The sequence below is a fragment of the Bos indicus genome, chromosome 8 (assembly GCF_029378745.1).
Source record: "Bos indicus isolate NIAB-ARS_2022 breed Sahiwal x Tharparkar chromosome 8, NIAB-ARS_B.indTharparkar_mat_pri_1.0, whole genome shotgun sequence".
Taxonomy (NCBI): Eukaryota; Metazoa; Chordata; class Mammalia; order Artiodactyla; family Bovidae; genus Bos; species Bos indicus.
The window spans coordinates 38,955,273-38,981,983 of record NC_091767.1 but is presented as its reverse complement, the minus strand read 5'-3'; the positions used below and the strand labels follow the sequence as shown (position 1 = coordinate 38,981,983).

Below are 26,711 nucleotides of genomic sequence, written 5' to 3'. Positions count from 1 at the left end.
AGAAAGAAGAATGGAACTGGAGGAATCAACCTGCCTGACTTCAGACTATACTACAAAGCTACAGTCATCAAGACAGTATGGTACTGGCACAAAGACAGAAATATAGATCAGTGGAACAAAATAGAAAGCCCAGAGATAAATCCACATATCTATGGAGACCTTATCTGTGACAAAGGAGGCAAGAATATACAATGGAGAAAAGACAATCTCTTTAACAAGTGGTGCTGGGAAAACTGGTCAGCCACTTGTAAAAGAATGAAACTAGAACACTTTCTAACACCATACACAGAAATGAACTTGAAATGGATTAAAGATCTAAATGTGAAACCAGAAACTACAAAACTCCTAGAGGAAAACATAGGCAAGACACTCTCTGACGTAAATCACAGCAGGATCCTCTATGACCCACCTCCCAGAGTAATGGAAATAAAAGCAAAAATAATCTAACTAATTAAACTTAAACTAAATTTAAGTTAAATTTAATTAAACTTAAAAGCTTTTTCACAACAAAGGAAACCATAAGCAGGGTGAAAAGACAGCTTTCAGAATGGGAGAAATTAATAGCAAATGAAGCAACTGACAAAGAATCTCAAAAATATGCAAGCAGCTCCTGCAGCTCAATTCCAGAAAAATAAATGACCCAATCAAAAAATGGGCCAAAGAACTCTACAGACATTCTCCAAAGAAGACATAAAGATGGCTAACAAACGCATGAAAAGATGCTCAACATCACTCATTATCAGAGAAATGCAAATCAAAACCACAATGAGGTACCATCTCACACCGGTCATAATGGCTGCTATCAAAGTCTCCAAACAATAAATGCCGGAGAGGTGGGGAGAAAAGGGAACCCTCTCACTGTTTGTGGGAATGCAAATTAGTACAGCCATTATGGATAACAGTGCGGAGATTCCTTTAAAAACTGGAAATAGAACTGCTGTACGACCCAGCAATCCCACTGCTGGGCATACACACCAAGGACACCAGCATAGAAAGAAACACGTGTACCCCAATGTTCATCACAGCACTGTTTACAATACCCAGAACATGGAAGCAACCTAGATGTCATCAGCAGATGAATGGATAAGAAAGCTGTGGTGCATATACACAATGGAATATTACTCAGCCATTAAAAAGAATACATTTGAATCATTCTAATGAGGTGGATGAAACTGGAGCCTATTATACAGAATGAAGTAAGTCAGAAAGAAAAATACCAATACAGTATATTGATGCATATATATGGAGTTTAGAAAGATGGTAACGATGACCCTATATGCGAGACAGCAAAAGAGACACAGATGTAAAGAACAGATTTTTGGACTCTGTGGGAGGAGGCGAGGGTGGGATGATTTGAGAGAATAGCATTGAAACATGTATATTATCATATGTGAAATAGATTGCCAGTCCAGGTTCGATGCATGAGACAGGGTGCTCAGGGCTGGTGCACTGGAATGACCCAGAGGGATGGGGAGGAACGTGGGAGCGGGGTTCAGAATGGGGAACACATGTACACCGTGGCTGATTTCATGTCAATGTATGGCAAAAACCACTACAATATTATAAAGAAATTAGCCTCCAATTAAAATTTAAAAATTGATTTTAAAAAATTAGAAAAAGTTGTGTCATCTGTGTATCTGGGGTTATTGATATTTCTCCCAGCAGTCTTGATTCCAGCTTGTGCTTCATCCAGCCCAGCGTTTCTCATGATGTACTCTACATATAAGTTAAATAAGCAGGGTGACAATATACAGCCTTGACGTATTCCTTTCCCAATGTGGAACCAGTCTGTTGTTCCATGTCCAGTTCTAACTGTTGCTTCCTGGACCTCTGTAGTTAAAGCCATATAATCCAGTAATATGCCTTGGAGAAAGAAAAAAATATTTTAAGATTAGGAATGATAACAGGAAAGAGAACTTTGAAGTTCTTTATTTTGTCTTTTCATTAACTTTTTGGAAAAGCTGGTCTTAGAGTGTGTACTTACATTTATTATATATACTAGAAGAAGGTTTTGAAATTGTTGATTGAGCAATATACTTATTGAGTTATATACTTAAATTTGCAGTATTTGGGGATAGGAAGAGAAGGACCGTCCTAACTACGGTCTCACTACATAATAATAACAGTTTTGGTATAGATACACAAAGATGCTCTTTTTTAAGAACGATTGTTTACCACCAAAACTTTTGTTGTTCAAAGGCAGGCATGTTTATGAAATTATCACTGATGAATATCATTAATATCTGGAAATGTATAACATTTAATATACATGCAAAACCAATTTTACCTTGTAGAGATGATTGATACAGAATACCAAAATAGTAAATCAAGCCATATTTGTAACTTCATCTAGTATACTGTCTATGTAAGGTTTCTAAATGCTGGGGCAAAGTGATGCTATAGTTTCCCTGGCATTATAGTCTTCTAAGCGGTTGTTAAAACTCTCAGTATATTATTAGCATTTGATATTCTGAAATGTTAAACTTTTGACTTTGAGTGACTGATATTCCAGACAAAGTATGTATGTTATTTTTCTAGCCCATGTAGTAGTAGAGTTTACACGTTTTAAACAGTCAGTAAATCTATATAGGGGTCGTGATGTCTGTGAAACTTTCAGTATGGTTTTTATTTGCATCCATTTTCTTTTTGATCACATAGTTTTCACATTAGAATAATATAAAATTGCACATGAGGAATTAGAATGACTATCTTATCTGGAGGATTTTAGCCTTTTTTATTTGGTATCCCAATATGTTGAACTAGAGTTTTGGAAAACATTATGAAATATTAAAGTTTTTAGCTTAAAAACAGATCACCTGGCTTTGCTGAAGAAATTTAGTGTTTCCTCTTGCATTCCTTTATATGAAAAACAGAAAACCTGTACTGGAAAGAAATTTGAAACCTTGAATAATTTTAAAAAATTTTTATTTTTTTTTTTTATTTCTATTTTTGGTAAAGCTGTCCTGCCACTAAAATGCCAGGAATTCACTATGAATATAAAGTAGTTTGAGTAAAACATTGCCATTTGATTCTGTTATGTCTGAAAGTACTTGTTTAGAAAAAGCTATAGTTTTTTTTAATATATTTATATAAATGTAAAATGGTTGGTTGAGCTTCACAAGTAGATATCTGCCATGATCACATGACACTTTGTTTTAGTACAATTTATAATTTTTTAATTGAAGTGTAGTTGATTTGCAATGCTGTGTTAATTGCTCTGCAGCATAGTGATTCAGTTATACATACATATACACACACATGGTCTTTTTAATATTCTTTTCCATTATAGTTTATCACAAGACATTGAATATTGAATGTAGATCCCTGTGCAATAGGACCTTGTTATTTGTCCATTCCTTATATAACAATTTGTATCTGCCTCATCCTAAACTCCCAGTCTGTCCATCCCCAACCCTGGAAACCATGTCTGTTTTCTGTGTCTGTTAGTCTGTTTCTGTCCTGTAAATAAGTTTCATTTGTGTCATATTTTAGGTTCCATATATAAGTGATACTGTATTTTTCTTTCTGACCTACTTAATACAGTTTGAAGCATTTTGTTAACTTAGAAAAATTAGTTGATGTTCAAACTTTTGAAATTGAAGGTTCTCTGTTTTTCTTCTTTCTCAAGAGTATATTTTGTAGTAAATCAGGCTAATTTATTGATTTTGAAATGTATAAAGTATGTTGAATTTCATCATACTATTACCATTTGGTGATGTCATTGCTTTAAAAACTCAGAAAAATTTTACCATATTATTCCAGAGTTCAGAACAGTCTGTATATTTTGCAAAATAACCATCTATTACCTGAATAATAGTTATTTTAGAATACTAATGTCTACAGCATATTATAAATTATTAATTTCAATTACCTATGGAATATTTTGAAACCTATGAATTTCTTTCATGAGTTACTTTATGAACAAGATAGATTATACTGAAACAAAGTGATTCATTTTCTTGCATAATTTAGCTGTAGGTCTTCAAAAGAGTATTCTTAAAATATTTTCAAAGAAAGAAATACTTTGAAATAAATACTTTAAATAAAATTAAAATTAAGGTTACAATCATAGCTTTACCCTTTAATTCATGGTAATTAAAATTTATCTTTCAGACGGCAAATGGCTACATCTTGTTTTTTCACATAACATCTACAAGAGGGGACAAGTACCTTTATGAACCAGTGTATCCCAAGTAAGTTCATTATCTTTTATTTTTTAAATATTTGTGTACTTTGTAGTCACAAAATGTTGCACTTTAGGGTTGTCTGAAGTGCTGGGCCAGCATTTCCAAAAACACTGTTTCAGAAATTACTAGGTCTTCAAACTGCTGTCACTTGAATAAAAAAATTCTATAGTAAGTCTGGAAATGTTGGATTAATATATTCCATAATGTTTTATGGGAAAACCCAAACGAACTTTTTGGCCAACCCAATACTATCTCCCTTATTGGACATTCAGAATTACTGTTAATATACTCTAGTTTTAGCATTCTTTAGTCTCTATTGGGGATGTATGAGCTAACAGATTATGAAGAGAAGAGGTAAAATGTCAGTAAGCTATAGGTACTTTGTTCTGTATGTTTTAGTATATGCATAGACTAAGTACGTGCCCCGAAAGAATTGAGGGAACTTGAACTTTTGATCTTTAATCTATGTTGTTCAGTATGTTTTATATTGTTTTTGTTGTTGTTTGCCTTTTGAAATAAGAACATTTTATCAAAAGAACTTTAGAAATAAAATAACCTAATTTTCATGTATGATACCTTTTTAAAAAAACAAGCCATTAAAACTGGATGAAAATATAAATGAATTATTTATCATATTTCTAGACGGTGGAAGACAGATATTATTGGTTATATAAGAAGTGAAAGAGAAAATAGATTTCATTATATGTAAGTTTAAATTTCTGAAAATTAACAGTGGTAAAACTGACAAACATTAAAAGTAGCACTGGGGGAAAGTTATGCAGTCGATAGGACCAAGGCTTACTATTTTTTATATGAAGGAGTCATATAAATTGCTAAAAAACACAAAGATTTCAAAAATAAATAGGTAAGAGCAATCTTATAAGAGGAGATGTAATCCATTTTAATTCTCAATTTAGACACAGTCCTGTAAATAAAAAGCAATAAACAGGGTCACCTTATAGGTGATGATGATGATTATTATTCTCTTCTAGATGGGCAGGGGAGGTAAATGACATCTCTGGAAACAGTGAAAGATACAGTTTACTTCATTTTACCAACATGATTTACATATATTTCCAGTGTTTTGAAATAGTATTTTGAGATTCATTTTTTGTTTTCCAGAGGTTTTTAAAAGTTTCTTACCTTGTAATACTAAGTAGTATCCCAACAATGCATGAATTTTGCTGTTTAACTGCATATGTTAAGCTAGAGAAGTAAAGAGCATTATTATTATTATTTTTTGACTTGGATGATCTTCATTGTATTGAAGATATTTTAGTATGTGAGCCTCAATAAAGTATGTATTGCCTTAGAGCAGCATGAATAGTAATGAAAGGGGATATAGCCTTTGATATCAGATAGACTTGGAATTAAATGTCAGTTCTGCTGTTTTTCAGCTGTATGACTTCTATCAAGTTAATCCCTCTAAAACCTCAGTTTCCTCATCTGTAGAATGAAATAGTAGTTGTAATTATTTTAAGGATTAAATGAGATCATGCATATTAAATGTTTAGATAAGCACCTAATAGATGGAAAAAGTAATATGGACAACTGCTATTATTTGTACGCTTTTCCTGTGTTGGTTGCTCAGTCGTGTCTGACTCTTTGTGATCCCATAGACTGTAGCCTGGCAGGCTCCTCTGTCCATGGGATTTCGCAGGCAAGAATACTGTATGTTGTACATTTTTTGCTTTTGAGTTGATAGTATACTTTTTTTAGAGTCTAACTTCTAGTAACTGCTTTAGAAAATGAAATAAAATCTCTTATATAGGAACAGTTTTGCAGAGCAAATTAGTCAGTCTATTATATATTAGGCTGGCCAAAATATGTGACGTAAAGCCCAAACAAACTTTTTGGCCAATCCAATATTTGTGTGCTAGACTACTTTCTAGTTGGATTTTTTAGTCTAGTAAGTTTCTTAGTTTTCCTAGTAGAACCTGTTTATAAAATGGGAATAAAAATATTTTCTTCTTCAGTTCTTTGCAGGATTGTATGGCTTAGGTTTTTAAAATTTGACTTGAGAGTTTAAAAAAAATACTTAGTTTTTATAGGATGTAAGATAAGCTCAGGGAGGTATTGCACAACATAGGGAATACAGCCAATATTTTGTAATAACTATAAATGGAAAGTAACCTTTAAAAATTGTATAAAATTTTTAAATGAAAAAATTTAGTTTTAATGAGTGTATTATCATCTGTGCCATTGTAAACACTTATGCAGTTCAAGACACTGTTTTAAGCACTTTTCAAACTCATTTAATCCCTGTCGCAACCTGATGAGGTAGTTATGGACAGTTACTTGCAGCAGAGAGGCCAAGTAACCCATCGAGAGTCACACACTAGTAAATGACACACTCAGGATCAGACCTAAATGTTGTAACTTCAGAATCTGTGTATTTAATCACCAGTACTACACTGCCTCAACCCTCTTTCCATCTAGTCTTCTGTTACTCTTGGATTTATTTGGTGAGTCAGGAATTTAATTAAAAAAAAAAAAAATGAATGAAAGATCTGGAGTGGTTTATAGTAGCCTTAAAGATTAGAGGCAGTATAGTTGAGGCCAGTAGTCAGTCGTCTTCTCAATTAGAAATACTATTGTCTCTTGCTTCTCTTTTCTGAATCTTAGGAGTTTATCATATGAGTTTTTCTAGAGTATCTCAGCATCGTCAAATTATGTGACAGCATCTTAGCTCTCAGACTGCCTATCTTTTCTCATATACTCCATCTTTGTTGTTGTTTAGTCACTAAGTCATGTCTCACTCTTTTATGACCCTGTGGACTACAACCTCCCAGATTCCTCTGTCCATGGGATTTCCCAGGCAAGAATACAGGAGTGGGTTGCTATCTCCTTCTCCAGGGAACTTCCTGACCCAGGGATCGAACTATGTCTCATGCATTGCAGGCAGATTCTTTACCACGGAACTACCAGGGGAGCCATGCTCTATCTTAGAACAGGTTGTTGTTCAGTCTCTCAGTCATGTTTGACTCTCTGACCCTATGGACTGCAGCATGCCAGGCTTCCCAGAGTTTGCCAAAACTCATGTCCATTGAGTTGGTGATGCTATCCAGCCATCTCATCCTCTGTTGTCCCCTTCTCCTTCTGCCTTCAGTCTTTCCCGGCATCAGGGTCTTTTCTAATGAATTGGCTCTTCATATCAGGTAGCCAAAGAATTGGAGCTTCAGCTTCAGTCCTTCCAGTGAATATTCAGGATTCATTTCCTTTAGGATTCACTGGTTTGATCTCCATGCAGAGATCACGGATTTAGAGGGCATGGGCTTAGAGGGCATTGTGCTAAGTGAAATAAACCAGACAGAGAAAGAAAAAGAAAGACAGATACTGTATATCACTTCTATGTGGAATCTTAAAAATATAACAAACTAATGAACATAACAAAAAAGAAATAGACTCACAGATACAGAGAACAAACGACTGGTTACCTGTGAGGAGAGGGGCAGTATAGGCATGAGAGAGTAGCAGATAGAAACCATTGAGTGTAAGATAGACTACAAGAATATGTTGAACAGCACAGGAAATTTATCCAATATTTTGTGACAACTATAAAGGGAGTGTTATCTTTAAAAAATTACATTAAATGCACAAATAGAGACATATAAACAGTAATAAGTGAAATTGTGAACCTAGTCTGCTTTTTCAGATTCCAGTCTCGTTTTACTCTCCAATTAGCTTTATATTTCAGTAAATAAATACCTAGGAGTTGAATTGCTGGGGCATATCACATGTCTAGTGATTTAAGATTGGAGAATGGACGTTGTATTACGTATTGAGTGTCTGATTTTTATTCTTTTGCTTTAAAGAATGTTGAGGTTTGTCTTGGAGAGCAGTTAAGTTGGAGATTTTCTTGATCCTTTTGGAGCTTATTTATGTATTTTTAGGGTGGATTCAACCTTTAGGCTATATTAGCACTTCTGAGCTCTATTCTAATGTCCTGGGTCTTTAAACAGGTCTCTTTGATCTGGTCAGAGCTAGGATTTCCCCAAGCCCTCTATGAGCTATACAGTTTGAAACTCTGGAAGTTTTTCTTTGGCTGACCTTGTGGAGTTTCCCTATATACAGTCGTAGCTTAGTATTTAGCAACATTTAAGGGGAACCTATATTGGTTTCCAGAGCTCTTTTTCTGTATCTCCTGCCTCTCTTGTACTCTGTTCCACAAATAGCTGCTTCTGCTTCCCTAAACTTTAATCTTCTTCTGCTCAACTTAACAAGACTGCTGTATTATGCTTGTGTTCTCCTAACTTACATGGTAATCTCAAAAGTGACTTCTACCAGGAAGCTTTGTTTGCCTCCCTTCACTCAGGAGTACAGTCCTGTGCTGCCTGTTATGCAGTGTCTGAAAACTGTTTCTTACATTTTATCCATTTTTTTTTTGTTTTCAGTTGTATCTGGAGGGCTAATTTGGCACCAGTTTTCTGTTATTCTAGTAATAAAGTGACTAACCATCTATGTCCCTGTCCGTCAACTTGAACAGTTTCTGGTCTTTTTTCATTGGGTATGTTTTAGCACATTTAAGATATCATCATTTTATTTCATCCCAAAATGTTTTCATTATTGACATTCTGGCAAACAATTAGATTGACTCAGAATGATGCTATATGAGGTATGGAGTTTGAGGAAAGAAAACATCCTGAGCCTTACCAGAACTCTGGTTGGAGAATCAAAGCCTTTTAGTCCAGAATTCACTTAGGACTGCCAGAACTTGCTGGATCAAGTCTAACACATTCCAGACATTTTAAAACTTGATAATCTGAGTTGTAAGAGAATAGATCTTAAAAGTTCTCATCACAAGGGAAAAAAAATGTAATTATTTTAAAATATATATGTAAATATATATACATGTATATATGTATATGTATGTATATGTATATATACATTTTCATTTTCATTATCATCTTCAAACACTTATTGTGTGCTATGGTATCATTTGTAAGACATTAGCTGTCCTGATGATGAAAGGTATAAGATGCTAAGGAAGAAATAAGTATATATATTTACACATATATATGTATATATATTATATATATATAATACATATATATTTTAAAATATATATGTAAATCATTTTGTTGTGCACCTTAAACTCATACAGGGTTCTATGTCAGTTACACCTCAGTAAACTGGGGAAAAAGAAAAGATGTAAAAATCTGAAGTTAGATTCATTTTCATTATCATCATCAAACACTTATTGTGTGCTATGGTATCATTTGTAAGACATTAGCTGTCCTGATGATGAAAGGTATAAGATGCTAAGGAAGAAGTAAGTATTTAACAGCAGTATAAAAATGAGAAATGCCCAGTGAACATCCCTGAAAGTGGTAATATTAATAGCATTTCAGGCAAAGATGCTTGAATTGTCAGGGAAAGTTTTGTAGATAGGGACATTTGAGCTATACTTAGAAGGAAAGATAGGCCTTGGGTAAGTTACGTTGCTAGGAAAACACTGTACTTTTGAAATTCCTGTCCCATGTCCCTGTGTTACTGTGCCCTCCATACCCCTCCTTGCCCCTCTACCACAAGATTTATCAGGTCATCTGCCATGTTGTTTTCTTTGAAGTGAAGTAAAGTGAAGTCGCTTAGTCATGTCCAATTCTTTGTGATCCCATTGACTGTAGCCTACCATGCTTCTCTGTCCATGGGATTTTCCAGGCAAGAGTACTGGAGTGGGTTGCCATTTCCTTCTCCAGAAGATCTTCCCAACTGGTTGAACCTGGGTCTCCCGCATTGTTTACCACCTGAGCCACCTCGTTGTTTTCTTTAGCTGGCATTTAAAGTATTTGAGATTTCTTGCACAAGTAGACTTTGTTGAAATAAATGCCTGTTGAGTTTAATTGTGTGTGTGCACGTGTGTGTGTGTGCACGCGCATGTGCTCAGCTTGTCTGACTCTTTGCAACCCCATGGGTCTGTAGCCCGCCAGGCTTCTGTGTCCATGGAATTTCTCAAGCAAGAATACTGGAATGGGTTGCCATTTCTTTCTCTAGGGAATCTGCCAGACGCTTGTCTCTGATATTGGCAGGTGGAATTTTTACCACTGTGCCACCGGGGAAGCCCTTACTTAATTGTATAGTGAAACTTTGCTTTTAATTCATGAAAAATACATCAGTAAAACAAAACTCTAAAAATGGCTTAATTTCATTTTTCATTCTTATGATATTGGACTTAGTATTATTACTTCTAATAAATACATAGCAGTTTAGAGATCTGGAGAAGAGAATAGAATTTGAAATTGGAGACACCTGGGTTTCAATCTGTGTCCTACTTTTTGCAGGCATTGACTTGGAAAAGCTGCTTGTTCGGTTATTTTCTATGCTTTTATGCATCTGTAAGATAAGAATAGTGAGTTAGTAGGTCTTTAGTAAGTTGCAGTTGTTATTGTCTGGGTTGCCTTTTGAATTATTAAACATAATCTACTTCCACTGGACATTTGACAATGTGTGTGTTCGGAAAAGAAGAAAATTCAAGTTCACTGGGAGATGGTGATGACAGGGAGGCCTGGCGTGCTGCGATTCATGGGGTCGCGAAGAGTCGGACACGACTGAGTAACTGAACTGAAATATATGAATTCTCTTATAATCCATTTATTTATCTGTGGTCAGTAGTAATGCCCCTTCTTTCATTTCTAATTTTAGTAAGTTGAATCTTTTTTCCTTAGGTTTTTCAGTTTTATTGATGTTTTCAGAGAACTACCTGTGCTTTATTTGATTTTCTCTATTATTTTCCAGTTCTCTGGGGTTTTTTTGTTGTTGTTGTTCATATCCATTCCAGTCTTCATTATATCCTTCCTTCTGCTAGTTTTGTTGTTGTTCAGTCGGTAAGTCACATCCAACTCTTTTAAGTTTGCTCCTTCTGTTGTTCCTTTTAGGAGATGTGAAGTTAGGTTATAGATTTGAGATTTTTCTTCTAAGTGTAAACATCTTGGCTGTATATTTTCCTCTGATGACTGCATTTACTGCCCTCTATGACGTTGTTTTCATTAGTCTCAAAGGATTTTTAATTTTCCTTTTGGTCTTTAACCTGTTGGCGGTCTCTGAGACTTAATTTCTACATTTTTGGATATTTCATAATTTCCCTTCTGTTATTGCTATGTAGTTTCATTCCATGGTGATCAGATATTGATTTCAGTCTTTTTAAATGTATTGAGGCATTTTGGTGACCTAATGTGTTCTATTCATGTATGTTTGTGAAAGAATGTATATTCTGCTGTTACCTGGTAGTCTGGTATGTGTCTTAGCTCTGAGTGGTTTATAATGTTCAGATTTTCTATTTCCTTACTAATCTTCTGTCTAATTGTACTGTGCATTATTGAAAGTGGGGTATTGAAATGTCCATTTGTTACTTTTGAATTATTTCTCCCTTCCGTTGCTTCAGTATTTGCTTCATAAGTTTTCAGACTCTTGTTATTAAAAGTTTTATCTGTTTATAATAGTTATATCTTCTTGCTGGATTGACTCTTTCATCAATATGCAATGTCCTTTATCTCTTGTAACAATTTTTTGTTTGAAGTATTTTGTCAGGTATTACTACAACCACCTAGCTTTGTCTTATTTGCTATTTGCATGAAATATTTTTTCATCCTTTCATATTCAACTTATTTCTTTTGCTCTAAAATGAGTTTCTTATAGAAAACTTAGAGGTGGGATCATATATTTTTTTATTTTTTATTTTATTTTTATTTTTTATTTATTTATTTTTATATTCAGTCAATGTGTCTTTTAATTGGAGAGTTTAATCTGTTTACAGATAAGGTAATTGATGATAAAGGAATTCTGCTATTTTGCTATTTGTTTTCCATGTGTCATATCTTTTTTGATATGAATCTCCATCCATAGTTCTTCAGGCACTCCATCTATCAGATCTAATGCCTTGAATCTATTTGCCACTTCTACTGTATAATCAATCATAAGGGATTTGGTTTAGGTTATACCTGAATGGCCTAGTGGTTTTCCCTACTTTCTTCAAGTTAAGTCTGAATTTGTCAATAAGGTGTTCATGAATGAGCATGCAGGCTTAGTTCCTCTGCAGCATGTGGGATCTTAGTTCCCCAGCCAGCAGTTGAGCTCACATCCCCTGCACTGCACAATGGATTCTTTACCGCTGGACCACTAGGGAAGTCCTGAGGATCCCTTGCATATGACAAGTCACTTCCCTTGTTGCTTTCAAGATTCTGTCTTTCAGTACTTTACAGATTATGTATCTTGGTGTGAATCTTTTTAAATTTATCCTTCTTGGGAGTTTGCTATGTTCCTTGGATAGTAGATTTCATGTCTTCATCATATCTGGAACATTTTTATCCATTATTTCCTCAGTTATTCTTCCTGTGTCCTTTCTCTTGCCTTTCCTTTGGTACTCCCATTATATGTGTGATGGTATGCATGGTGGCGCCCCATGGTCTCTTAAGCTACATTCATTTTTCTTCATTCTTTCTTTCTGCTCTTCAGACTGCATACTGAATAAAATCACCTATGAATGATAATCACAAGCTACTGTTGGGTTTTACTGGACCACAGTCTAATAACTCTTACAGTTATTTGACATAGTATATAGATGACCCTTGAACAACATGGGTTTGAACTGTACAGGTTCACTTATGAGTGGATTGTTTTCAATAAAGATATAGTACAACATGACACATGGTTAGTGGAATCTGTGAATGCAGAACCACAGATAAAGAGGACTAACTGTGGGACTTAAGTATCAGTAGATTTTGATATGCATGGTGGGTCCTGAAATCAGTCCTCTCCAGACACCAAGGGACAGCTGTATTATATGTCATAAGCTAAGCTTATGACAGCTAAGTCCCTGAGATAGAGGATTAAAGCAGAGCATCATGTGCTAAGTGTTGGCTCTTAAATACTCTGCCCAGAAGTAACACAAATCACTTCCCCTTGTGTTTTGTAGGCCAAAACAAGTCACATGGCCGTACCTCATTTTAAGTGGTCAGTCAGTCAGTTCAGTCGCTCAGTTGTGTCTGACTCTTTGTGACCCCATGAATCACAGCACACCAGGCCTCCCTGTCCATCACCATCTCCCGGAGTTCACCCAGACTCAGGTTCATCGAGTCAGTGAGGCCATCCGGCCATCTCATCCTCTGTCGTCCCCTTCTCCTCCTGCCCCCAATCCCTCCCAGCATCAGAGTCTTTTCCAATGAGTCAACTCTTCGCATGAGGTGGCCAAAGTATTGGAGTTTCAGCTTTAGCATCATTCCTTCCAAAGAAATCCCAGGGCTGATCTCCTTCAGAATGGACTGGTTGGATCTCCTTGCAGTCTAAGGGACTCTCAAGAGTCTTCTCCAACACCACAGTTCAAAAGCATTAATTCTTCGGCGCTCAGCCTTCTTCATAGTCCAACTCTCACATCCATACATGACCACAGGAAAAACCATAGCCTTGACTAGACGGAACTTTGTTGGCAAAGTAATGTCTCTGCTTTTGAATATGCTATCTAGATTGGTCATAACTTTCCTTCTTCCTTCCTTCCTTACTCCTTCCAAGGAGTAAGCATCTTTTAATTTCATGGCTGCAGTCACCATCTGTAGTGATTTTGGAGCCCAGAAAAATAAAGTCTGACACTGTTTCCACTGTTTCCCCATCTATTTGCCATGAAGTGATGGGCCCGGATGCCATGATCTTCGTTTTCTGAATGTTGAGCTTTAAGCCAACTTTTTCACTCTCCTCTTTCACTTTCATCAAGAGGCTTTTGAGTTCCTCTTCACTTTTTGCCATAAGGGTGGTGTCATCTGCATATCTGAGGTTATTGATATTTCTCCCGGCAGTCTTGATTCCAGCTCATATTTCTTCCAGTCCAGCGTTTCTCATGATGTACTCTGCATATAAATTAAATAAGCAGGGTGACAATATGCAGCCTTGACGTACTCCTTTTCCTATTTGGAACCAGTCTGTTGTTCCATGTCTAGTTCTAACTGTTGCTTCCTGACCTGCATACAAATTTCTCAAGAGGTAGATCAGGTGGTCTGGTATTCCCATCTCTTTCAGAATTTCCCACAATTTATTGTGATCCACACAGTCAAAGGCTTTGGCATAGTCAATAAAGCAGAAATAGATGTTTTTCTGGAACTCTCTTGCTTTTTCCATGATCCAGCGGATGTTGGCAGTTTGATCTTTGGTTCCTCTGCCTTTTCTAAAAGCAGCTTGAACATCAGTAAGTTCACAGTTCACATATTGCTGAAGCCTGGCTTGGAGAATTTTGAGCATTACTTTACTAGCGTGTGAGATGAGTACAATTGTGTTGTAGTTTGAGCATTCTTTGGCATTGCCTTTCCTTGGGATTGGAATGAAAACTGACCTTTTCCAGTCCTGTGGCCACTGCTGAGTTTTCCAAGTTTGCTGGCATCTTGAGTGCAGCACTTTAACAGCATCATCTTAAGTGGTCAGGAAAGCACAATTTTATGTGCCCAAGAATGAGAAATACATTATTTTTCAGTAGCTTAAATGACAACCAGGTATGCATACAGTGTGGTTGTGTCTGTCTCTAAGAAGCCTCTGTTACTGAGTGAGAGTTGTAATTCTCAGTATGCTTTTATTATCTCCTTTCAGAAAAGGTTATGATAAAGTTGTCTGCCAGCAGATGACTTTGCGTACTCTTGCTAATAGTCTCCTAAGTAATCTACAGACTGTTCCTCCCCACTCTATCCCTAATCCCTTCTTTGGCATTCATTGTAATATTTCTTTGTGTACACAAAGGTTATTATTAACCTCTTTAATTCTACTAGTTTTCAGTTTCTTACCACCTGGAATTGAAACCACTGGCTCACATGTCAACTCTTGCGCTTACTAGTTGTGTGACTGTAAACAGAATTCTTAATAATAAACTGAAGCTTCAGTTTCTTTTCTGGAAAAATAGAGATGATAATGCCTGATTCAAAGGATGGTAGTCAGTCGATTGAGATAATGTCTGCAGAATTTATTGTGTACTCATATTTAGTGAATGCTCAATTTACTGCTTTTTTTTTCCTTCTGGCATTCAGTGCTCTTCATAGTTAGACTTTAATTTACCCTTCCCACCTCATCTTCCATGGATGATTGAAAGTTGCTCAGTTATGTCTGATCATTTATGCCCTCCAGACTCCTCTGTCCATGGAATTCTCCAGGCAAGAATACTGGAGTGGGTAGCCATTCCCTTCTCCAGGGGATCATCCCAACCCAGGGATCGAACCCAGGTCTCCCACATTGCAGGCAGATTCTTTACCATCTGAGCCACCAGAGAAACCTGCCCTTTCAAAAATCTGATGCAGTACTCAAATTATTGTTGAATTATAAGTAAGAGTATTTTTGATCAGAAAGTTAATTTTTTTTGTTATTGTGATTTTAACAGTTGACTGCATTTTAGTACGTTTAGAGGAAGCAATGGAAACTATACTGTGAAATATATTTCTTAGTTTTGCAGTGAAAGTCACTGAGAAGTCAGAATTTACTTGAATTTGCTATAAAATGGTTAATACTTTAGCTTTACTGAATGATAGTATTTATATAAAGGAAAATAGTTTGCAGTTTAAAGATGGGTGATGAGGTTTCCACTTTTTTTGGTTGCGCTGGATCTTTGTTGCTATGTGCTGGCTTTCTCTAGTCGTGGCAAGCAGTGGCTCCTCTCTGCTGTGGTGCACAGGCTCTAGGCGCCCAGGCTTCAGTAGTTGTAGCACATGAACTCAGTAGTTGTGGTGCTCCTGCTCAGTTGCTCCTCAGTATGTAGAATCGTCCCAGACCAGGGATCAAACCTGTGTACCCTGCATTAGCAGGCGGATTCCCATCCATTGGACCACCAGGGAAGACCTCTGCTTTTTTCTTGAAAATCAGCAATTAGAACGAAAAGTTGAAATTCTGTTTTCACCTTTAATGACAGCTGGAAATATCTAACCAATAACCAAAAATTTGGATAAGAATAAATGACTCAAGAAGAATATCAAACCTGAGAGCCTGTGGTTGCATATTTGATATTGATGAACAACAACTTGTTTGATCAGAACTCTAGAATGGCTCAGGTACTAATATCACAGAATATAGAGGGCCATAAATGGGGATTGTTTGAAAAATCTGAACAGGGAATGGAATTTCTATGTTCTTACCTCACAGGAGGCAGGAAATACACTGTCTGTTTAAACCAGAGGGATTCCAGGCATAGAATAGGGCAAGGATGAGATGCTAAACTAAAGATGGTGATTAAGTGAAAGTTGTGCTGAATGATAGCATGTCAAGCTTTCTTCCCTTGCTCTGCTCCAGACATCTGGCTTCTGTACTTAAATATCCCAGATAGGATTGAGGGATTCTTCCTGGAGAAATTAAATCACTCCAGATGAATGACCCAACAGGCTATCATATTGGAAGACTTCTGGCCAGTATACTGAGGGCCACCAGTTGACAACCCAACTTAACACAGAGCTTATAATTTGTTTTTTCTTACTAACCTGTTAAACATGAAGAAATATTGTTAGCTAAGGATTGTTAGCCATCTTAAGAGAGTTTCCAATGTAAAATAGACACACACACAGAAAAAAGGAAACTCACAGGAAATAGATGAGACTTCCCTGGTGGTCCAGAGGTTGAGAATCTACTTTCCAGTGCAGGGAATGCGGATTCGATCCCTGGCTCAAGAAGATCCCACGAGCCATGAGGCAGCTAAGTCCGTGTGCTGCGACTAGAGAGCCGGCTCACTGCAGCTGCTGAGCCTGCACCCTCTAGAACCCTTGTGCCACAGCTAGAGAAAGCCTGCACATTGCAGTGAAGACCTAGTGCAGCCAAATAAATAAATAAACCTTTTTTAAAAATGCAAATGATGGAAAGGAAATAGTGCAGGGAAAAAAAACACTTTGGGGAGATAATAATAAACAACCTTAAACAGATAGTGCCTAATTTTAAAAAAATGATTCTATAAGAAAAAAGGGGAAATCGGTGAGAAAGTTCCTGGAATTGAGAAGTATGATAGCAGAAATTTAAAATTCAGTAAAAGCATTGGAAGAAACATTTGTGGGACCCTCCTAGGATGTAGAACAGTAGCAGAAGAAATGCCTTTTCAGACAACTTTATCATAGTCTTTTTTGGAGGGACAAGCATTCATTCAAGTGTCATAATAAAATAGAGACATTTCAGACTTGAGAGTTCTAAGTTTACTTCTCATGCACCTTTCCAGGAAGCCCCAAGAATATGTGAACCAAGGAAGATACGGGATCTATAAAATAAAGGATTCAACATAGGAAGGAAGCAAAGAAATCATAAGGATGATGACAAAGTAAATATCATATTCAATAGCTATGCACTAGACTTAGGCAGTAGGCCATTGGGCATAAAGAAGGGTGACTCCAGAAGCAGGGGCAGGGGGAATGGAAATGATAAGTTCTATAACAGGTTTGCCCAAATAGAAGATTTTATTGAGAGTTGTTTTGTCAGAGCTGTTAAGGAATATGAGACAATTAGGTATAAGTTTAAAGGAAATCAAGCAAATGGAGGCATGTGGTAAAGTTAACTTCAAGAAAATTATCAAGTTATATAAGGAAAGAAATGTAATTACTGAACACTACTTGACCCAGAAGTGAAACATATTTATATAATCATCATAATGAAAACATTTGGTGTAATTATATTGGGAGGATGGGGAGAAAATGGTAACTGAGAATAGAAAGTCAATAATGTCTAAAATTAATGATGCTAAAGCAGTGTAAACACATGGTTTAAAAATATGCAAGTAGATAAAAAAAGATAACAGCTCAAAGAATTCAAGCTGGCTGCTTTGTCACTGAAAAAAGACTACTTCTGTAGTTTTCTTGGTTGTAGGCCTTCTAGCATTGTTTGACTTTTTATCAGTATATGTATGTATTACTTTGAAAAATAACTTTAAAACTAGATGTACATGGAGAATGTCTCAGGAAATTCATCACAGTGTTTTGTGTGATTGGTCAGATGTGACTCCTATAAATTATTGATAATAACTCATAGTGGCCTTCTAAGGGCTATCATATCACTCAGGCATACTAATTGAATATGAACATGTTTGGTTAAACATTAGCCCGTTTAGCCATTCAGACATGTAGAAAGAATCAGATATTCCAGCACATGGCAGTAGCTGGATGATGATAAAGCCCCATTAGGCTTCAGTATGGGAAATAACCTAAAACTAAAAAAGTATCTGAATAATTTTCTTACTCAAAGCTAGGACTCTTAAAAGCTGTTTAACTTGTTAGACTCTTTGCACATAATTTTAGTAATATTGACAAATTGGTTTATAGGATTATAGCTAACAAGATGGAAAGATGATGGAGGCAGACTAATTGTTGCCTTAAGTTAATCATAACTGATAGTAAGAGAATAGACAGATAGCTGTTAAATCCTAGCACAGGCATTGAGAAAGAATGGCCAAATGCCATATGGTTATAAAGATCCTAAAACATCTTTATAGTCCTTTTGAGGGTGTGTGTGTGACAGCTCAATTATGTTGGCATTGACCTAGCTGCTCTAGTGCAGCCGTTTAGTGCCAAGGAGTTTTCAAATTTAGCCATTCTGCCATTTATTACCGCTTACTTAAAACATCTCCTAATTGTATCCCTGAATCTGACCTTCTGTCTGATATACACCTAAAGGATAGAAAGCAAGAGTGAGGTGTGGACTAAGGTAAGACGAGGTGACGATTTGGATCACTTCGGATATGCACTATACGATAGAATGGTATATAAGTTCCATAGTTGTCCAACTCAGAAAAAGGCAATCAGTCATTTTAAATAAACTCTCTCTTGGTTCCTTTGAGAATTCACTTTTATCTTGACTGTCGTGTGTGTGTGTGTGTGTGTGTGTGTGTTTTAGATTCTTTGCTTTTCTCCCTCTACTACCAACCCTCCCCCGCCCCCAACACAGGTTACATTGGTCAAACACATTAATTTCTAATTGATATTGTCTGCTAAAATGGAATTTAAATATGTTTTTTACTTGAGAACCTAAAGGATGAACACTTAATTTGTACATATGATTGAATTAAATATCTTTCTCTTTAATCCTGTGTATTCTTTTTTTTAGAGGAAGCCCACAAATGAAAGGGACACCCCATTTTAAGGAGGAACAGTGTGCTCCAGCATTAAATTTAGAGATGAAGAAAATACTGGATTTGCAAGCACCCATCATGAGGTACAGTACTTTGGTTAAACTTAGCATTTCGTGATGACAGTATACAGGGTGGGGTTTGTTAATCACATGAGCAATAAGAAAGTTGATTTTACTTCTTGTCATCGAGGATCATTTCTTTTTAGTCCTAGAAATTCTTGATTAGTCTTATAAAAAATGTAAAACCTTACAAAATAGTACATTATTATATTTAAATTATAGTAATAAAGCCCACAGTTTGGATACATCAATTATAATTCTGTTTAGAAATTTTTATTTTTTTATAAGATCTAGAATTGTTCAAATGATATAGTTCAGTTCAGTTGCTGAGTCGTGTCTGATTCTTTGTGATCCCATGGATTGCAGCACGCCAGGCTTCCCTGTCCCATCAACTCCTGGAGCTTGCTCAAACTCACATCCATGGAGTCAATGATGCCATCCAACCATCTCATCCTCTGTCGTCCCCTTCTCCTCCTGCCTTCAATCTTTGCCAGCATCAGGGTCTTTTCCAAGGACCATGGTTAGAAAAGGGTTGAACCAGGGTCTTTTCTGGTTCTTCACATCAGATAGCCAAGGTATTGGAGCTTCAGCTTCAGCATCAGTCCTTCCAATGAGTATTCAGGACTGATTTCATTTAGGATTGACTGGTTTGATCTCCTTGCAGTCCAAGGGGTTCTCAAGAGTCTTCTCCAACACCACAGTTCAAAAGCATCAATTCTTCAGCACTCAGCTTTCCTTATAGTACAACTCTCACATCATACATGACTACTGGAAAAACTATAGCCTTGATTAGATGGACCTTTGTTGGCAAAGTAGTGTCTCTGCTTGTTAATATGCTGACTAAGTTTGTCATAGCTTTTATTCAGGGAGCAAGTGTCTTTTAATTTCATGGCTATAGTTACCATCTGCAGTGAATTTGGAGCCCCCCAACATTAAGTCTGTCACTGTTTCCATTGTTTCCCCATCTATTTGCCATGAAGTGATGCCATGATCTTAGTTTTCTGAATGTTGAGTTTTAAGCCAACTTTTTCACTCTTTCAGTTTCATCAACAGGCTCTTTAGCTCTTCTTCACTTTCTGCCATAAGGGTGGTGTCATCTGTGTATCTGAGGTTATTGATACTTCTCCAGCAATCTTGATTCCAGCTTGTGCTTCACCCAGCCTGGCATTTCACATGATGTACTCTGCATATAAGTTAAATAAGCAGAGTGACAATATACAGCCTTGATGTACTCGTTTCCCAATTTGGAACCAGTCTGTTGTTCCATGTCCAGTTCTAACTGTTGCTTCTTGACCTGCATACAGATTTCTCAGGGTGCAGGTAAGGTGGTCTGGTATTCCCATCTCTTTAAGAATTTTCCACAGTTTGCTGTGATCAACACAGGCAAAGGCTTTAGCGTAGTCAATAAAGCAGATGTTTTTCTGGAACTCTCTGGCTTTCTCAGTGATCCAACGGATGTTGACAATTTGATCTCTGGTTCCTCTGCCTTTTCTGAATCCAGCTTGAACATCTGGAAGTTCACCGTTCACGTACTGTTGAAGCCTGGCTTGGAGAATTTTGAGTGTTACTTTGCTAGCGTGTGAGATCAGTGCACTTGTGCAGTAGTTTGAGCATTCTTTGGCATTGCCTTTCTTTGGGATTGGAATGAAAACTGACCTTTTCCAGTCCTGTGGCCACTGCTGAGTTTTCCAAATTTGCTGGCATATTGAGTACAGGACTTTCACAGCATCATCTTTTAGCACTTGAAATAGCTCAACTGGAATTCTATCACCTCCACTAGCTTTGTTCGTAGTGATGCTTTCTAAGGCCCACTTGACTTCACATTCCAGGATGTCTGGCTCTAGGTGAGTGACCACACCATCATGATTATCTGGCTCATGAAGATCTTCTTTGTATAGGTCTTGTGTGTATTCTAGCCACCTCTTCTTGATACCTTCTGCTACTGTTAGTTCCATACCATTTCTGTCCTTTATTGAGCCCATCGTTGCATGAAATGTTCCCTTGATATCTCTAATTTTCTTGAAGAGATCTCTAGTCTTTCCCATTCTATTGTTTTCCTCTATTTCTTTGCATTGATTGCTGAGGAAGGCTTTCTTATCTCTCCTTGCTGTTCTTTGGAACTCTGCATTCAAATGGGTGGAATTTGAATTCAAATCTTTTCATTTCTCCTTTGCCTTTCACTTCTGTTCTTTTTTCAGCTATTTGTACGGCATCCTCAGACAACCATTTTGCCTTTTTGCATTTCTTTTTCATGGGGATGGTTTTGATCACTGCCTCCTATATAATGTCACAAACCTTTGTCCATAGCTTTTCAGGCACTCTATCAGATCTAATCCCTTGAATCTGTTTGTCACTCCCACTGATAATCATAAGGGATTTGATTTAGGTCATACCTGAATGGTCTAGTGGTGGTGTTACTTTCTTCAATTTAAGTCTGAATTGGAAATAAGGAATTCATGATCTGAGCCACAGTCAGCTCCTGGTCTTGTTTTTGCTGACTGTATAGAGCTTCTCCATCTTTGACTGCAAAGAATATAATCAGTCTGATTTCAGTTTTGAGCATCTGGTGATGTCCATGTGTAGAGTTGTCTCTTGTGTTGTTGAAGAGAGTGTTTGCTGTGACCAGTGCATTCTCTTGGCAAAACTGTGTTAGGTTTTACCCTGCTTCATTCTGTACTCCAAGGCCAAATTTGCCTGTTATTCCAGGTGTCTCTTGATTTCCTACTTTTGCATTCCAGTCCTCTATAATGAAAAGAACATCTTTTTGGGTGTTAGTTCTAGATGTCTTATAGGTCTTGATAGAACCATTGAACTTCACCTTCTTCAGCATTACTGCTTGGGGCATAGACTTGGATTACTGTAATATTAAATGGTTTGCCTTGGAAACGAATAGAGATCATTTTGTCGTTTTTGAGATTGCACCCAAGAACTGCATTTCTGACTTTTGTTGACTATGAGTGCTACTCTGTTTTCTTCGTTTCAAATGGTATAACATAGTGTTATTACTTAAAAAGATACTTCTGCTTTTGTACAAACGTTGAGGGCACTCTTTGTTGAAAAAACTCCCAAATATGTTGTTGGATTAAAAAAAAAAAGAAAAATATGCTGTATGTAATAATGCTAGCATTACTGTTCCTGTTTTTAACGAGCGCTGGTGGTGGTAGATTAGGTGTTGTTCTGGAAGAATACCTAAGAAACTGGGCATGAGAACTGAGTGGCGCAGGGGGACAGGTTTTGGAAGAAGTATTTATATGAATGCAATATGTGAATATATTAAGCTATTGTATATGAGTGCAGTACCTATGTTTTTTAAATCCTTCCGATTCACAGTTGTAATGAACGGCTTCTTTTATTGTTTCTCTTATTAGAATACAGTACAGATAGTGGAACATACTAAATAGTATTGTGTGCAAGTGGCTGACTGTTGTCTTGCCTTGTTTAATCTATCCTTTTTCACTCCAATTCTCAGAGAAAAAGAATGCCTTTTTGGTGTTTCTATTCACTTTCAAATGTGATGAGGGCTACAAAAGATTGCGTTAAGGTTACTCTCAATCTTGGATTTTATTTCAGCATAGAGATTCTGTTTAAGAATGTAACTTGTGTGAGGAATTTTGAATGTCTAGGAACCGAGCTATGTGGGACTGTACAAGCATGGCTTTCTGCCTCCACCTGGTGGGGGGAAAAATATACAGTTCATGGAAATAGGATAGGAAAAAAACCTTTAAAAAAAAGAATTCCTGCTATCTTGTACAAGTGTAACTTGTGCTCGTTTTTAACCTACTTATTTAGATGATTGGAAATCTCTAAGGTTTCTCTCAAAACGTCAGTAAAATGATTGTATTTCAGATGAGTGTTACTATTAGCACCTGTAACATGGACCTCCTGGAAATTTAGTTGGAGAATTCCTATATAATTTTCAATTGAGTGAGGAGGTATGAAAATTGGGCTTTTAGCCTTCTGTTTTCTCTCTGAAAACTGCTGAAAATAAGTCAAATAAAGACAGGGACAGACCGCTGCTTATAGGCATAAGATGGCAAGAGTACTGCCATCTTTAATTTTTTATTGAAGAAGGAATAGGATTAAATGTTAAACATCTTTTTCTTGTTATTGATTAAGGATAGAGTATGTTTAGAAAATAAAAAGTACTACGCTGCGATACTTACAATGGATAACCAGCAAGGACCTACTGTATAGCACATGGAACTCTGCTCAGTGTTATGTGGCAGCCTGGATGGGAGTGGGGCTGGCAGGAGAATGGGTACATGTGTATGTATGGCTGAGGCTCTTCTCTGTTCATCTAAAACTGTCACAACATTGTTAGCTGGCTATATCCCAGTACAAAAAAATTTTTTTAATTAAAAAAAAAAAGTACTAATATGATTTTTAATTAAAACTCTTACTGTGTTTCTAACTAATAATAAATGCTAATAAATTTTACAGTTTATTCTCTATCTTCCTTTTTCCCAGGCACATAGAAAGCCCCATGTAGTATATATAGTATTTAATATTAATTAGGTAACAAACATATTTATATATTTGAGAATTGGTAATTATTAATTATATATTTCCTATTAAGAATATTTGACTAATTAGATTCCAAAATCCTGTTATTCTCCTTCTAAAATCCTATTATTCTGCTTCTAAGATCCTTAATTGAATAACAACAGCAATAACAGACACCCCTGGGATATCACATAGCTGTTAGTAAAGCCCATAGAAGTTAGTGATTGGAGAGCCTCTCTCTAAAGGCATAACTTAGAGTATATTTATATGTATTCTGTGTTTACTTATACCCAGGGTGATTTTTAAAAATCAGTGTGACATACAAAGACATACATGAAAGAAAAGTGAAAGTAAAAGTCGCTCAGTCGTGTCCAACTCTTTGCGACCCCATGGACTATATAGTCCTTGAAATTCTCCAGGGCCAAATACTAGAGTGGGTAAACAGTCCCTTCTCCAAGGGATCTTCCCAAGGATACTGATTATTTGTGTAGGATCTTGACATCCCCCAGATGCCCAGAATCAATCCTTTAGGTCTTTGTGAGAACAGGAATCAGTGGTGAGGGAAAACACTTGGGTGACTTGGAACAAGACCTGTTTACTAAACTATGGAAATATTCAGTACTTTAACATCTGAAGTCAGCCTTTAACTGAAAGTTTGTTTACTTTCAATTAAACAAGAAGGGTCTATCTTTTTATATAGATTGTTTATCATATTTGTCTCAGTTATTGTAAAGTCATTGTTAATTCCAGCATCAGGATTTTTTATGAGTCAGTTTACATTGATGGATTTTTCTCATAACTCTGGATCCTGTTTTCTTGTTTATTCAGATGCCTGGTCATTTTTTGTCACAGCATGGTGAACGATGGTAGAGATTCTGAATTCTGTTAACTTTGTCAAAGGAGTGTTGAGTTTTGTCTGTCAGGCAGTTAAATTACTGGAGGTTAACCTTGATCTTGTTCCTAACCATCATATGCAGTGATTTTTCTAGGGACATATGAGAAAGGAAGAGAAAGAATGCAATTTGAAATAAACCTAGGCTGACTCCTACTGAATGAAGATCACTGGTAAACCAGTGACTGAAAGTGAAAGTTGCTCAGTTGTGTCCAACTGTTTGCGACCCCATGGACTATACAGTCCATGGAATTCTCCAGGCCAGAATACTGGAGTGGGTAGCCTTCTCCAGGGGATCTTCCCAACCAGGGGTCAAACCCAGGTATCTCACACTGCAGATGGATTTTTTACCAGCTGAGCCACCAGGGAAGCCCAAGAATACTGGAGTGGGTAGCCTATCCCGTCTCCAGCTTATCTTCCCGACCTGCATTGCAGGCAGATTCTTTACCACTGAGCTACCAGGGAAGTCCAGTGACTGCTCCACTAAATTACTTCTTTTGACATGCAGTTGTTATTGTTCAGTCACTAAGTCATGTCTGACTCTTTGTGATCCCGTGAGCTGTAGCCCAGCAGGCTTCCTTGTTTGTCACATTTCCCAAAGTTTGCTCAAATTCATGTCCATAGAGTCAGTGACGCTAACCATCTCATTCTTTGCCACCTGCTTCTCCTTTTGCCATCAGTCTTTCCCAGCATCAGGGTCTTTTCCAGTGAGTCAGCTCTTCACTTCATGTGCTTGAAGTATTGGAGCTTCAGCATCAGCCTTTCCAATGAATATTCAGGGTTCATTTCCTTTAAGATTGACTGGTTTGATCTTGCAGTAGCAGGTCTAAAACATAAAGTTTTTATATTCTAGCCACCACATGCTACACATAAAAATATAAATTTGAAATAAAAGAATATATAATATTTTAAAAGATGAACTTTCATGTATACCTGTGGTGGATTCATTTCGATATTTGGCAAAACCAATACAATATTGTAAAGTTTAAAAATAAAATAAAATTTAAAAAAAAAAAAAAATAAAAATAAAATAAAAGATGAATTTTCTTTAAACTGGAAGTTGTAATTGATTACAAATGCTCTGAAGTTCCAGAGATGGAGCTCAATAAGGGGATAATCTTTTAAAATATTTTTATAGTTGGGAAGAAAATACAGTAAATTGTTAATTATCTGAAATACATAGTAGAATAAGTCATTGGACTCCAAAGAAATGAAGGTTAAAGAAAACACTGAAAAACATTCTTTTCACCATTATGAATTAAAATATTTCTGAAGTAAACTTTTAACCTCTTAAGTGTGAAAGCTAATTTAATAGTATATAATAGAGTGTATGTTAGACATACATTTTTCATTCTTTCTTATACTCAATTTTTTTTATAGCATTTGATACTCTTGAGACCTTCCCTGGTAGCTCAGATGGTAAAGAGTCCGCTTGCAATGCAGGAGGCCTGGGTCCGATCCCTGGGTCAGGAATATTCCCTGGAGAAGGAAATGGCAACCCACTCCAGTATTCTTGCCTGGGAAATCCTATGGACAGAGGACCCTGGCAGGCTATATAGTTCATGGGGTCGCAAAGAGTCAAACACAATTGAGCGACTGACATTTTGACTTTCACGATTCCCTTGGCTTTCTTGATGCCAAGTTTCCATTGGTTCTCTTTCTTTCTTTCTGCCAGTATCTTTGTAGCTTCATTTTTGGATTATTCCTCACTCTTGACCTTCCTCCCATAAACATTTGGTACCAGATGTAAATAACACTGCCCTCCAGGCTTAGCATTATAGGAGTAAGCAAATTAGGTGTTTATTGCCATGGAAACTGTAATTGTTAAAGCTCTTTGCAAGTATTAATAAATGCTGAGCTCATACTACATAATTTATTCTCAGTACTTAGTTACCTGAGAGGTCTTCTGGAGGGAGAAACTATATTTCTTCACCTTTGAATCTTCGACAAGCATAGCGCCTGTCACAGAGCCCAGACCATTTAACAGGAGATTCTGTGATACCTTAGAAATACTGTGG

The 26,711-nt window shown here is 36.6% G+C and overlaps 1 protein-coding gene across 8 annotated transcripts in view; it reads left to right on the top strand.

Annotated features, from left to right (window-relative positions):
• The window catches only part of RIC1 (RIC1 homolog, RAB6A GEF complex partner 1), a 163,997-nt gene that overhangs the window by 58,843 nt on the left and 78,443 nt on the right, over positions 1 to 26,711 (top strand). For 7 of the 8 annotated variants that reach the window (XM_070794215.1, XM_070794213.1, XM_070794214.1 and 4 more), the window contains 2 exons: positions 4,114 to 4,193; positions 19,215 to 19,322. In XM_070794215.1, the coding sequence (XP_070650316.1) occupies positions 4,114 to 4,193; positions 19,215 to 19,322 (188 nt within the window). Of the gene's footprint in view, positions 1 to 4,113; positions 4,194 to 19,214; positions 19,323 to 26,711 lie in introns of those variants that run through there. The other variant, XM_070794216.1, reaches the window with a different exon arrangement.